Source organism: Onychomys torridus, chromosome 14, assembly GCF_903995425.1.
Source record: "Onychomys torridus chromosome 14, mOncTor1.1, whole genome shotgun sequence".
Lineage (NCBI taxonomy): Eukaryota > Metazoa > Chordata > Mammalia > Rodentia > Cricetidae > Onychomys > Onychomys torridus.
In genome coordinates this window covers 38,771,280-38,786,256 of record NC_050456.1, presented here as the reverse complement: position 1 = coordinate 38,786,256, position 14,977 = coordinate 38,771,280, and the positions used below count along the sequence as shown (strand labels likewise).

The following is a 14,977-nucleotide window of genomic DNA, read 5'->3' as shown; positions in this document are numbered from 1 at the left end:
TTTGGATAGCTCACTTGTTCCTGTGTGAATTACAGCACCCGGTGTGCTGCAGAGAGAGAACAGAGTATCTCCTTAAGAAATGTCCTCCATCACCAAAAAATAGACAGCTTTAACTTAATACATCCCACCATTTCCTTTTCCATTAGTCTGTGTTCTCTTCAAACATATTTTTCACCTATTTTCTGGGCCCAAGGTGTCTTTTCGTGGACACTGGTCCATCTTATTCTCAAGCTTTCCCCCAGGATACATTCTCTTTAGCATCTCTGGAAAAAAAAAAAAATACCCAGTGTGTTCAGTGAGATCAAAGGAAGGGCAGACCAGTGGGGCGGAATAATGACGTCAGATTTCAGCCTCTCCGGTCAGCTGTCACTGGCCCTTCAATGGCCAGTAGATTCCTCAAGCTTCCTGGCCCTCGGACGTACTCTGTCCAGCTCCATTCACACATACCTTACTGGTGATACCCTTTTTTGTTTGCTTGTTTGTTTTTTTGTTTTTTTTTTTTTTGTTTTGTTTTGTTTTGTTTTTCGAGACAGGGTTTCTCTGTGTAGCTTTGTGCCTTGCCTGGATCTCACTCTATAGCTCAGGCTGGCCTCGAACTCACAGAGATCTGCCTGGCTCTGCCTCCCAAGTGCTGGGATTAAAGGTGTGTGCCACCACTGCCCGGCTGGTGTTCATTTTAGAACTTTTTTTTTTTTTTTTGAGCTGAGGATCGAACTTAGGGCCTTGCGCTTGCTAGGCAAGCACTCTACCACTGAGCCAAATCCCCAACCCTGGTTATATCTTGAAGTGAGCGCACAAAGCATTTACATCCTGATATCAAACCCAACAGGATATAGACAGCAGCTACCTCTAGTGATTCACATTTTGGGGGGAGGAGGGGACTCTGTCACTAGATTTCTGATACCACCACCCATGCACTTGTGTTTAGCCTCTTGATTTTGAAGTGAAGGGGTACATAGGAGCACCACCATCACACGATGCAGAAAAGCACATTCCAGTAGATGAACACATCTGCTTGCATGCAAGCTGCATGTCGCTTGTGCTGTCGCTGACCAGTGTGTCAATGGCGAGATGGAGTTTGTAAGCCTGTCTGTGACGGTGTCAGTCTGTCTTCTGCATGCAGGAGAAAAGAGTGATGCTGATTCGTTTCTGTGCTCTGCTGAGAGGAAGGTCAGTTTTGCTAGGTCTAAAACTGGGGAGGGAAGAGAGCTGTGGCCATCCCTAGCTAAACGTCCTGCGGAACGGTCAACCGCAGCAGAAGACATAGTTCCTTGTAAGATGACGTTTGCACTTGGATTTCTGAAAATCACCACGTTCCGTGTAGTATAACTGTGTCTCAGGGGAGCATCTCCTTCAATGCCGTCATTTTACAGAGAGACTCTGATGTCTTCTTTCAAATTCAACATGCCAAAAGATTAGCATCGTTCCAGAGTGCGTTTCACCACCTAGTGGGAAACAGACGGGTGCTGAGTCCAGTAGCCCATGCACGTGTTCTGGATGCCACCTAAATGCTCGTTTATTTTGACTTTCAGATTACATCATTTTGTATGAAATGCTGTTAAATTCACGCCATTTCTGCAAAGTGTGCCACAGAGCTGATGTGCTGTAGCAGCTGGAAGGCTACATTGGCCCAGGCTTCTTGTTCGGTTTCCTTCTGCCATAGCTCAGTAGTAGAGGTTCCATGTGTACCAGCTCACTCTCAGCAAGGCACAGTAAACAAGCGACAGTCATGAGGGGTGGCTGTCTCCATAGGGGAGTGGGAATTTGGGGGAGCAAAAAAAAATCTAAATCACATTTTCCTATGTAAAGCATGGATACACCAAATATAAATAGTATACAGTGTATCTAAGGCTTTAAATTTTATGTGAAAAGGGTTTCTCAGAGCAAAAATATTTGCAAAAAGAGCTGAGCAAGGTGGGTAAATGTAAACAGGTTACAAAATTCTGGTGGGACAGGTCTATAGTCCCAGCTACTCGGGAACTTGCGGCAGTCGGGAGGATCGCAAGTTTAAGGCTTGCCTAGGCTGTGGTAGAAGTTCAAGGCTAGCCTGGACAATTTGGTAAGACCCCGTCTCAAAATAAAAAGTACAAAGAGAACTGGGGATAAAACCAGTGGCAGGCCTACCATACATGAGGCCCTAGGGTCAATCCCCGGGGCCAAATATCAAAAGCAAAAATAAAGAATGGTTCAACAAACCAAAAAAGGGAGATTTAAGAATGGCACCAGCCTGAAGAGACTCCATTTTTTCCTTTTCCCACAGAACTGAAGGGGGGATCACAAAAGGGGCCACCATCGGCGTCCTCCTGGACCTAAACAGAAAGACATTGACATTCTTCATCAACAATGAGCAGCAAGGTCCCATTGCATTTGAGAACGTGGAGGGCCTGTTCTTTCCTGCTGTGAGCCTCAACAGGAATGTGCAGGTGAGCACAACCCCACCCACACCCACACCCATACCCACACCACCCCCGGTGACTAAGGGTGGCTTGCTCAAGTTGCTGCTTCCAAGGCAGTAAAATCCCCCACAGCCCCAAGAGGGCCACTGGCAGACCTTTCTTTTTCCATGTCCTTGCCACGGTCTAGTTAACCACCCATAGGAAACACAAGCCTTGTCTGCCCTGTCTATCCACGCTTTGCTCTAGTTTTATCTCTAAATAGGATTGAATGACTTCAACAGACTGGCAGGAAAGCCACGGAGATGATTCCTGGGGAGCACCAGGCATGCCCAAGGAAAGCAAACATTAGACCCTTACCAGAAGGTGGGAATGGCTCCTCTCGTTCCCTCTGCCTTCGCTGTTGGCTGGGAAGCAGGAGTCACTTACTTGTACTTTTCTGTAGATAAAAAACAGCAGCTTCTTCTCACTCCTTTACTTAACAGATATCTACAGGGTCCCTTTAACAAGCCAGGCTCTGTTGTAAATATTTGATATCCATCAGTTGGAAAGAAAAAGATACAGATCTTACCCTCCCTAAATTTATATTCTGGTTACAGATATTAAGTGATATCCACAATGGCATTACTTAAAAGGTACATTAGAGAGTCAGAGTAAGGTCAGGGGAATCACCAGTGCTGGGGATGTGCTGAACAGCCACTGCCTTAAGCAAGGTGGTCAGAGGGCTGGTTCATTGTGGTCACTGCTGAGCTGGATCCTGAAGGGTGAAAGGTAGCAGGCTGGATAGAGTTTGCCAAACAGAAGACATAGCCCAAACGTACAAGCTTCTAGGGCATAAGGGGCTTTGGGTAGGCACAGAGGCTAGTAGGTCAGGGCAGGGAGCAGTGGAGGGAGGTCTCAGTGCTTGCAAGGAGTGTGGGGGTGCCCAGCCGACCACTGTCAGAATCCAGGGCCTCACAGCCCTCCCGAGTTGGTCCTCTCAATACTCGATGTAAACCTCCCCAGCCTTAAAATAGGACTTGAAAATCAAAACCCTGTAGAGGATTCATGCCCCACGCGCAACCACAGCCCTGAAACGCTTCTACATTAATTACTGCCTATTAGCATATGCAGTCAAACTGCTTACAACCCAGCAACACCTGCCTTCCGGCTTCCTGCAAGTAGGTGGGACTATCTGAGGGGCTGGAATCTAACTCTTCAGAAGCCAGTCTGCACATCAGAAACCAGAAAGTTTAAACCACTGTAGAAGTGAATCTAAGAAAAGCTCCTTCAAAGTGTTCCACCTTTTCAGCCATTTCCCTCCCAAAGACCGTCCCGCTAGTCATGCTTCAGGCTTTTAAGGATGTTCTAGCATCTTTAGACAGACTCTTGACAGGAATGGTATAGACAAGAAGGAAAACGTGGCGATGCTCATGAAACGCTTCTAGTCTTTTCCCATAGATGATATTCAACGTAGTTTGAGGTTGACTAGAAATTGGCACAATAACATAAGTGCCTGTGTTTCTTCTTCTAGAGTCCTTCGTTCAGTCCCAAAAAGAAAGCTTGTCCACAGCTGGAAATCATGAACAAGCTAGTATGTTCTTTGTCCCTAGGCTTGGGCAGTGATCACTGCGTGTAGGCCAAAGGCTTCACTACCTGCAGATGAGTGTCTTGTCTTCAGCCATAAGAAACGCAGTCCCCCCAGAATACTTTAAAAGAAGTGGGTATTGAGTGGGCCCATATTGAGTTGAGGGCCCACAAACCTCACTGTGACTAGACGAACCTAAGCACAGCATCCTGCATAGCTCACAGTCTCCTTCCCCAGGTCACGCTCCACACTGGGCTTCCCGTCCCCGACTTCTACTCCAGCAGAGCTTCCATAGCCTAAGGGTGTGCTGTGGAGGCACTCGCTGTCCCTGAGAGGGACACCAGTGGAGCCACCAGCCTCGGCAGACGCGGAGTTGGCAGAAGACAGAGAAGGAGAAAAGCTGGTCCTCCGCCATCTTCGCCCCCCCAGCTCCACCCTTCCCATCAGCCTCTGCATCACTTCACCAGAGCTCCCGTCCTCATCCACACGTCCTAACCCACAGAGGACCTGGCAGCCCACCATTTCTCTTTGTTTCCACTTTCACATGTTGCTTTTCTTTCATTTAGGGTGTTTGTCTTTACTAAATGTAGATTGAGTTCATTTTGTTTCTTTTCTGATTATGTTTTGCCAGCTTACCTACCTAACTGGCACTGCCAAGAGAAAATTCCCCTAGGAATTTTTTTACTTAGGCTTTTGGTCAAGAAAGATGTTGTAGGAGAGCAGGTAGGGAAGAGGTTGAATTTAGAGTTTGCCATTGGACTCCTAGATTGTTCTTGGCCAGTTTCTTGTCAAGCAACGTCAGGTCTTCAAGGCTGCCTCTTGGGAGGTGGGCAGAGTGCCCCTGGCATCCAGAAATCTTACTACACCCTGAAGCACAAATATATCAGCTACACAAGTTCACAGCAGGGTGTGGACTGTTCAGCTAGGCTCTGGACATTGAGCAGGCCAGGGGACTCAATGACTTGATTCATTTAGTTAATACAAGTTTTTAATTAAGAATACTATGGACCAGGCACTGTCCAAGACACTAGAGTTCTGTAGTCTAGACACTGGGGAAGGACGAGGGAAAAGATGACCAGTCTCCCTTCCTGGAACTTATATTCCGGAAGGAGAACGAAGCAAACAAATAACTTCAAAGTTGTTCTGAGTACCAAAAAGGACACAGTCAAGAGTCAAAGAAGATGTCATTGACAAATCCTTAGATTGATGCTGAACCCATGCACTCCGGCCATCACCCTAGACATGTACCAACCCAACGCTTTTTCCACTGCACTCTCTTTGCTATGGTCTCTGCTGCCACTCATCACAGAGCCCTTCTTTGGCGGAAATGGCGTCAGCATTGTTACTCCTTAATGCTGCAGTCATAACAAGCCTTAAAAACAAACAAACAAACAAATAAACAGAAAGAATGTTACAAACAAAATGACCAGAGGGCACAGGACCCAGTCACGGTACTAGGGCTCCTCAATTGCAGACCACAACATTTACATTCTCAGGACAAAAACACCATCTCCATGTATCCTCTCTGTGCCTGTTACAAATGAGAATCCATCCACTCACCACTGTTATGGCCTGATTTTCTAAGGAAGCCCAAATCGGGTTTGGGAAAGCGTGATCGTGGAGGTCACTCCTGGGATTAACTGCAGACTATTCATGCTGACTGCTTTAGGGTGACAGGAAGTCCTAGAGAATGCAGGACCTGGGAAACAAGCTTCTGATTAGTTGCCTAAATACTTTCCACTGAGCCAAGAAACCCACTAGAAGAAGGGTGGGCCCACAGAGGTGGGATGGGCAAGCTGACAGTGCTTTGGCAAAGAGGTATCTATGTAAATAGCTCACTCTCTACTCTCGTGCTTCTAGATCATCTGTCGTTGGGATGTTTTTCTAGTTAGAACCTAATTTATTGAATGGGTGCTATCCTGTCTGTGTCTGTCTCGGGTTCTCGTGGCTACAGAACACTGTTGCAGGACAACACACATTTGATCTTCGATTTACGCTCCAATGAGACTCGATGGCTGGGCCGCTAGTTACTCTCTTTATTAAATCCACCCCGCTGGTTAGAGTTCTAGGGACTTGTAACAAATAGTTTACACTAACTACAACTATAGATGCATACAGTTACTGTACTAGAAAAAAAAAAAAAAAACTGTCATTCCTGGTATGCCAATAAAGGGTTTTTATGAGAGAGAAAGATGTCTCCAGAGGAGTTCTTTCTAAGTTTGCACATATTTGGGGAGCACCATTCACCCTTATCAGGGTAGTATGCATCTAGCAAATTGTGACCAGAAAGTTCCCAGAGATCTTGAAGGAGAGTGCTCTCCATGCATTTCCATGAGAGCATGGCTATGTTTTACACACCCCCTAAGCTGACCTTGCTATGAAGTGTGCACATTTGGAATGCTTTGGTATGTGCCTCCACACACGAGATTTTACATTAATAAATCTCTTTATACATCTGCTTCTCAGATGGCCACAAACTTGTCCTGCAGAATATCAGAGAGTGTCCCTGGCTCCTGCAACTTTTTTAAATGGTTGAATAACACAATCGTGTTCATGTAATAGCAACACTACTGATCACCTTTCATTTTCATTAGCCCTTTTCAGTGAACCATCTTTGTTTCTTATTAAAAGAGAAGCAGGGGACTGAAGTGATTTCTGAGCCAATCAAGTGCTTACTGAACCTGAGTTCAGTCTCCAGAAGACAAGCAAAACAGCCTAGTGGTTCCTCTGTAATCCTGGCATTGGGGAGGTGGAGACAGCAGGTGCCCTGGGGCTCGCTGGCCATCTGCTTTAGCCTGTTTTGCAAGTTCTAAGCCACTAAAAGACCCATCTCAAATCAATAAATAAATAAACAAACAAACAAATAAATAGAAAATAGGTGGATGGCACCTGGGAAAACGATTCCTGAAGGTGTTCTCTGGCCTCCACACAGGTGTGTACACATGCACACATGTACCTGCACACACATGTACACACACACACACACACACACACACACACACACACACACACAATGTAAAAGTCACTGATCTTGTGTTGCTATTTCCCAGAGTAGCACGAGGCACACAGCCAGCAGCTGCCGCCTGTCTGGCTGGTTTCTGTCTGGTCTTTTCCTTGCCCCCCAGTGGGGCACTTTTCTCTGCTCCCTTTATTTGTCCCCTAATCCCTGCCAGGCTTTCTTTCCCCTCACTACTTAATGAACCCCATTAGCTCCTCTTTATTCTTCTCTGGTGCTAAGGTTAATGGACTTTCTGTTCGCAGTGTTTTCTCACTGAAATGATGAAATGACTCGCCATCAATCACTCTATTTTCTGGAAACGGTGTCCTTCCTTCTGCCTCTAATGTATGCATCTATCCTTCACCCATATACTCACCTCACAGATAGAGAGGGGGGTTGCTATCATATCCAGACTTCTGATTAGAATATAGGGAACTATAGTAATTAAACAAATAAGTTCTCAGATCACACCACCTTACAGCCTGTATGGACGACACACTAGAGACAACTATATACATTGTAGCTAATTCTACCAAGCCTGGGATTTGACAGTCACAGATCTTGCAACGTACCCTCCTTAACTGAGACTACCTATACCATTCATGTGTCTGAAGAACTAGCTTGGGGAGGGGGCAAACATGGAATTTGGGGTGCTGGATATGCGTGAACAAAGCAACCTCTGTACCCTGCCAACACTAAGTAAAATCAAGGCTACTTGAACAGAAGGACTGCAATACATTGAGACAATGGGTCTGACCATCTATGGCAGCTCCTAGGTGAGTAATGGGCAAATGGAGCAGGTAAAATCCCCCGTGGGATAGCCTGAGCAAAGGGATGCCTCATGGGGAGGATGCATCAGAATGGCCCATGATTTTAGCACACCGTTCAGAGGGCATATTCCATTCTCTTTGCTTTTTAAGATAGCATTTCACTATATTGCCCTGGCTGGCCTGAAACTCACTCTGTAGACCAGGCTGATCTTGATCTTGCAAAGATCCTCCTGCCTCGGCTTCTAGAGTGTTGGGTTTACAGGCACACACAACCATGCCCAGGCCAAACCATTTAAAACGTAAAAACTGTTTGTTTCCGGAAGTTCAATTCGATGTTTTCACACTGGTTGGTCACAAGTGACGAAAACCAGAGATGAAGCTTTGACTAACAAGGAGGAGGCCGACGTGTCTACACAGGGAATGGGGCACACAGCGAGGAGAAGCATGAGAACATGCTCTGAGCGGTAAGATGAAAGACAGGTCAAACATGAAAATGAATTCTTAAGTAGCCTCTAATCTCTGCACCCTCAGAGGACCCGAGAGCAGGGAGTCTGCTAGCAGAATGCAGCAGCTGGTGGTGCATGTCTCTGTTCTGGTTCCTACCATGTGGGCTGTGTGTGCCCCGGCAAGTGAAGACACTCACCCACAGCGTCCACATCCCTAAAGTACACGATTGTTTTGAGGGTTTAATCAAATGATGTGATCTACAACATTCAAGAGGGTGCCGGGCTATTCTATAGCAAACTGAAACATCCTCCCTCCTAGAAGGAGCAAGGTGTTCATAAGACTCGAATAAACAAAACTGGCAAGTCCAAGAACGTTGAAGCAAACATTCCCAAAGCCGGTCTGAGACTCAGTGTGACTATACAGGCAGCGAACAGTTGCCAGAGAGTCAAGATTCTCTCACTGGCCAGGCTTCTTGCAACTCCAAAGTCTGCCTGGATGCAGTTTTCCCAAGTCAGGACTCCGTCTTGGCTTTTCAGTGATGTGGCTGCCTTTGAACCATCTACGCTCTTGTAAGTAACTCCAGTAAACTCACTGCATCACCAGGCTGGACTTGGTTGGAATTGTTTCCTTCATGCCTTATATGGAGTGAATAGATGTTTGCTGACATCTCGTAATAAATGCTTCAAAGCTCTTAATGATTAGCAAGATCTCAACTGAGTGTCAGTAATGACTTTTACCACCATATTCTGACAAAATATGTACCCGAGGGAGTTTTTACAACAGTAATCAGAAGAGTATAATAATTCCCAACAACTTCAGCATAACTTTAAAAAAATTAATGAAATTTTCATGTATTTTGGACAAGGAAGCACAAAAGAGGAGATAAAGATTATTTCAAAATGGTGAAAAATATTATTCAGAAATCAGTAAACTAAGATGGGGGTATGACTCAGCAGATAAGGATTTGCCACTAAGCCTGATGTCCTGAGTTCGATCCCTAGGACCCACATAGTGGAAGGAGAAAGAGCTAACTCCACAAACTGTTCTCTGACATCAGTGCTGGCACCATGGTGTGTTCATTCATATGTGTACCCTTTAAATAAGTAAACAAATAATTTTTAAAAAATTTAGAACTTGGTTAATTAGAAATAAAAACCATATTCTTTACCATAGAACATTCAGGATATTAAGGTGTCAAATATAAAATATTGAAAACCTTAGCCAGGCGGTGATGGTGGTGGCCATGCTTTTAATCCCAGCACTTGGGAGGCAGAGGCAGGCAGATCTCTATAAATTCAAGGACAGCCTGGTCTACAAAGAGCTACAAAGGAAGGAAGAAAAAGACTGTAACATAACATACAGGAAGAGAATCCAAATATTTATATGATCTTTCTCAAGGAAGCTTAAACTTCCATCAAATATTTTATGCAAGAGATGTCTTGATTTTCTAAAAGTTCTTCCCAACTTTTCTCTCTGGTTTACATTTTAAGCCCTCTTTTGATACTCCTGCCCATAAATCATAGTCTTGTGTTTTCTTCTTTAATTCTTTAATTAACCACAGATTCATTGAATTTGCCTCTGTGTTCTTATGCCAGCACTTTACCAAACTGACCGCAGGATGTGGTACTCTCTATGACCTGCCGTGTGCTCTGTTCCCAGACTGTGCAGTGAACGGAGTCGTTAATGAGTTTGTAACCAGGCTCTGCTGTGGTACTGATTCACAGGGACTCTCAGCACATTGTCCTGGAGGTCTATGAGCAGCACAGCTGCTGATGTGAAGGAAGACTCCGGCCTCAGGAGCTGATCATGAGGGGTAGGTGAAGGTTAATTATAATTTCTCCAAGGTTGGTTTCAGCACTAGCATTTGGCAGATGTGATAGGTTTTGCAGAATCTGCAAGCTTAATCTAGGCACAGCGGAAAGATATAAAAAATGTCTTCATCTGAACTAAATCAGTCCTCAACTCTTCTGAAGGAGAGCTGAACTCCAATGCCACAGTCAAATTCCACATCAAGATTTTAACTCAGACCAAGAATGAAAATACAGCTGGGTTTGACGACACATGCCTTTAATCCCAGCACTTGAGAGGAGAGGCAGGTGAATCTCTGAGTTGGAGGCCAGCCTGGTCTACAAAGTGGATTCCAGGACAGCCAGGGCCACACATATAAACCCTGTCTCTAAACAAACAGAAGGAAAAGGCAGTTTTCACCTTCAACAGACACATATGCTCTGGTAAGCTAGCTGTCCATCATTCCATCTCAGAGGACACTTCCCCTGATGTTCGGAGCATGGAAGCATCTGCTCAGTGTGTCTTGAAGATGGAATCTCAGTAAATCAGACAAAGCCCTAAGGACCTGCCCTGGAGACATCAAGATGTCAAACCAGGGGCCCAACGGAAGCAGCAGGCTACAGGATGCTGGTGACAAATTCAAATGCATTTCACACAGCTTTTATTTGTTTCCCCTAAGCTTCTAGAAGTCTCAGGCAGGAGGCTTCATTCATCCATGTCTCCAAAAGTACCAACAGGAAACTTAATAACCACTGGGTCATATTACTAGTAGAAGCATTCATTCAAAGAAACGATAAAATCGAGAAACTGAGGAACACTGGTTCTCCCACAGATCTTGTCTACCCCAGTGTCACACTGTCACGGTCTGAAACTTCCTCCACACTCCTGTACGTCATTATTTCCCAGATGCAAAGGACACTTGTTTTTTTCAATTGTTTTTTGTAGTTAGCATCTTTCCAATGAAGACACATTTTATCAACTGGACTGTGTGGTCTGTGGCTCTAATACCAGCACTTGAAAGACTGAGGCAGAGAGATCATAAATGTGAGGCCAATCTGGGATACACGATGAACAACCCCTCAAAAAAATAAAGGAAAACAAACAAACAAACAAACTTTGGTGCTCAGCCTCTGCAGGCCCCTGAAATCTCCTGTGAGATTAAAGCCAGAGCTAGGGAGTACTTAGTTGGAAAAGCAGTATATACTACACAAGCAGCAGGGCATGAATTCAAGCCCCAGAATCCATGTTAAAAAGAAAAAGAAAAAAAAAAAAAAAGCTAGGCATCACACTTGTCATGCCAGAACTGAGGCTACAGAGACAGGGAGATCTGGGGCTCACTGGCCAGCTAGCCCACACTGATCAGCAAGCTTCAAGCCAACCAAACACCCTGTCTCAAAAAAAAGGGGGTCTTGAAGAACAGTGCCCAAGGCTGTTCTCTCACCTCCACACACATGCAAGAGCACCTGAATTCACACGAACACACACACACACACACACACACACACACACACACACACATTCTGAGATGCAAAGCAGTTTGAGAGTCTGTGGTTCTGCACGTTCCTCTGGCAGTTTTAGTAGCCAAAAAAAAAAGCCAAAAGGCTCCTAGGTGAGGACTGAGTGAATGAAGTGCACTTGGAGGCAGTTGTGATCACCTGTGCTTTTACACAAATAGCAGAGCAGGAAGCTGTCATTCCATCCGTCTGACACTTCTGTTGTGTGGTGTGTACTGATAGCTAATGACCTCACGTCCTAAATGCCACTCATGACTCTGGGAAGATAGCTCAAGGATAAAGTGATGGTTGCATAAGCAGGAAGAGATGAGTCTGGGTCTCTACCACCAAATAAAGAGCTAGGTGTGTGGCATGCACCTGTAACCCCAGTAGTGCAGACAGGGGTAGAGACAGGCAGGTTCAGTGAGAGACTCTGTCTCAAAAAATAAGTTAGAGAGCAATAGAGGAAGACACTCCTCCATACATGCAGCATAGATCACACACACACACACACACACACACACACACACACACACACACTCCATCATGATGCAACATAAAAAAGAAAAGACACAGTGCATATGCCCAGAACAAGTAAGCAGTCGTATACTGGAAAATATATAGAACTAACCTACCAGTTTTCTTTTATAATTTAAATGTGCAACTAGGTATTTAAATTGTTATCACTGAGAATAACTTAGGATTGATGAGGATTCAACACTGGTAAATACAAAAAAAATTGTTATCATGCAGCTATTCTAAATAACACTCGCTTCTTCTTTCGAGTCTCTTGGTCATACTCCTTTCTTCTTTTCGGGTTTTAATTCCTTTCCATCAGAAGACTGTGTAGCTGAACCAAAATGTCTTAGTGAGTTTGCTGCTGCAATCACAAAATGCCTGAGCTCGGGTCCTTACAAATTTTAAAAAGTTAGTCTGCTCAGGTTAGGAAGCTTGATGGCCCAAACTAGGCAGTCCCACGTGTGCAGCTCTTATGTAGGGCCCCATGGCTATCTCACATCGTAGTAAGGGCTCAAGCAAGAAAGCTCTCCTATGGCCAGAAAAGAAGCAAGAGGGGTTCAGAGACCAGGCTTGCCTTTTTTATACAAGAACTCACCCTTCCAGGAACTAACCTGGGTCCCGAGAGAACTAATCTTTTCCAAGGGCGGTGTCCTTAATAACCTAGCTGCCACCCACCAGCCCCGCCTTTTACAGGTTCCTCTGCTTTACCTCCACTGCATGGAGGACCAAGCTTTCCTGGCACATGAGCCTTTGAGGGACACATTCAAATCACACCCGGATCATAACACCAAACTACATTTTCCCCCACAAGAGATGATTTTGAAAAACTCATTAAACTATATCAGATCTAGCAACTACAGTCCTCAAAGAAATAAATGCATGTGTGGAATAAAAACATGCGCTAAAGCATTCATGACAACTTTGCTAATAATCCACAGTAGATGTAACATGTCTCCGGCAAGGGTTTGTTTTAACTCACAGTCCCAGGTTACAGTCCTTGGGAGGGAGATCACAGCCATAGGGGTGTGAGATAAATGGTCACATTGCATCCACAGACAAAAGAAGAGAGCAATGAATTCATGTTATCAGACTTGGGGGTCACAGCCTGTGCCACAACTCATGTTCGGCCACCGATCCTTAATAAGCCAATTAAAAGAGCCAAATTAAAGGTGGGAAGATGAATAAAGGAGATTCACCCAACACGACCACATTGGGAAGAGGAACAAGGAGGTCCATTGAAGCTTCAAGTCTAGTGTCAGGGTTGGAAATGAGAGCAAAGTTTAAACAGCCAAGGACGTGCTCATCCAAGCAGTCCCGATCAAAGTGTGGGCCCACCTACCACTGACCCATCATTGACTGGTTTTCAGTCTCAGGTGATCTAACAAGTTATGCGAAACCTTTCTCTAGGAAACAAGCTTCCCATCTAGCTGGTGCTTTGAGATTCCTGGAGGAAATTACCATTTCCTTTTGGGGGTGGCAGGGAGGATTCCTAATCCTTATCTAGAACAGTGGTTCTCAACCTTTCTAATGTTTCAACCCTTTAATATAGTTCTTCATGTTGTGGTGACTCCCAGCTGCAAAATTATTTTGTTGCTACTTCATCACTGTAATTTTGCTGCTGCTATGAATTGTAATATAAATTAATGTTTGCTAGGCAGGATATCTGATATGTACCCCAAGGGGGTTGCAACCCACAGGTTGAGAACCACTACTCTAGACAATCCCTCATAGGTGTGCCCGGAAGCCTGCATCTTTGGCATCAAGTTGACATTTAAAACTAACCACCACACAACTGAAATGTCTAACAACAGTGTGGTGGTTTGAATAAAAATGGCCCCCACAGTCCCATAGAGAGTGGCACTATTAAGAGGTGTGGCCCAGCTGGAGAAGGTGTGGCTTTGTTGGAGGAAGTGTGTCACTAGGGGGTGGGCTTGGAGGTCTCAGAAGCTCAAGCTGGGCCTAGTGGCTCACAGTTCACATTCTGACACCTGCCTAACTGGATGTAGAACCTCTCAGCGACTTCTCCAGCACCGTGTCTGCCTGCACGCCACCGTGTTTCCTGTCATGGCAAAAAAGGCCTAACCCTCTGAACTGTAAGCCAGCCTCAATTGAATGTTTTCGTTTGTAAAAGTTGCTGTGGTCATGGTGTCTCTTCCCAGGAATAGAACAGGGACTAAGGCAGAGTAAGACAGTACCACATGTATGTACTGGAAAACTACACGATAAAACAAAAGCATGTGAATTTGACAGGAAACAAAACTTGCACACATAATACTGAATAAATTAAGTCAGATGAACAGAGACATACTACAAGATTCCATTTATACAAAAATAAAAACAGGCATAAAAAGTCATTTGCACCAGGCTTGGTGGCTTGTGCCCCGATCCTGGCGCTCAGAGGCAGAAGGAGGGGGATTGCAGTGAGTCAGAGGCCAGCCTGGAGCAGAAGACCTGTCTCTGAAAAGGTCGTTTGCAGCACTGGAGATCAGGGTAGCACTTGTCTGTGGAAGAGACAGTGACTAGTAGGCGGCAAAACTTAGAGTTAATGAGTTATTCACCTATAAATACTGTGACACAAACTTAAGATTTTACATCTGTCTGCCAAGGGGCTTTGTTGATATGAATTACCTCCCAAAAGAGGGTTTTCAAAGAATTATACATCAAGGGAAATACCACTTATTTCGATCCACCTATTAAACTAAATGTTAATATATGCGATATTTAACACATGTGTGATATATTATGTATTACATATGTGGAATGTATATTTATTAAGTGTCCATGAATGTGAAGCTGAAGACACCCCATTTAATCCAGCACACGTCACCAAGTCTTGTTCCCACTTCCGACAAATTTCCAAGTACAATACCCTGCATTTCCAGGAGTCTCCAGAAGGTGTCCCCATAAGCCCCCACTCTGCTGCAATGCCCAGACCCTGGGCCCCCAGTTTGCGGGGCTCTTCTTTAAGCTGTACCCGAAGGTGGTACAAGAGGCCGACTCCC

At 44.9% G+C, this 14,977-nt stretch overlaps 1 protein-coding gene across 8 annotated transcripts in view; it reads left to right on the top strand.

The window, feature by feature from the left end:
- Trim9 (tripartite motif containing 9) overlaps window positions 1-6,151 on the top strand; it is a 119,627-nt gene extending 113,476 nt beyond the window's left edge. For all 8 annotated transcript variants that reach the window (XM_036205481.1, XM_036205479.1, XM_036205475.1 and 5 more), the window contains 2 exons: window positions 2,261-2,423; window positions 4,198-6,151. In XM_036205481.1, the coding sequence (XP_036061374.1) occupies window positions 2,261-2,423; window positions 4,198-4,260 (226 nt within the window). In that variant the 3' untranslated portion in view covers window positions 4,261-6,151. The remainder of the gene's footprint in view (window positions 1-2,260; window positions 2,424-4,197) is intronic.
- The last annotated feature ends 8,826 nt before the right edge of the window (window positions 6,152-14,977 follow it).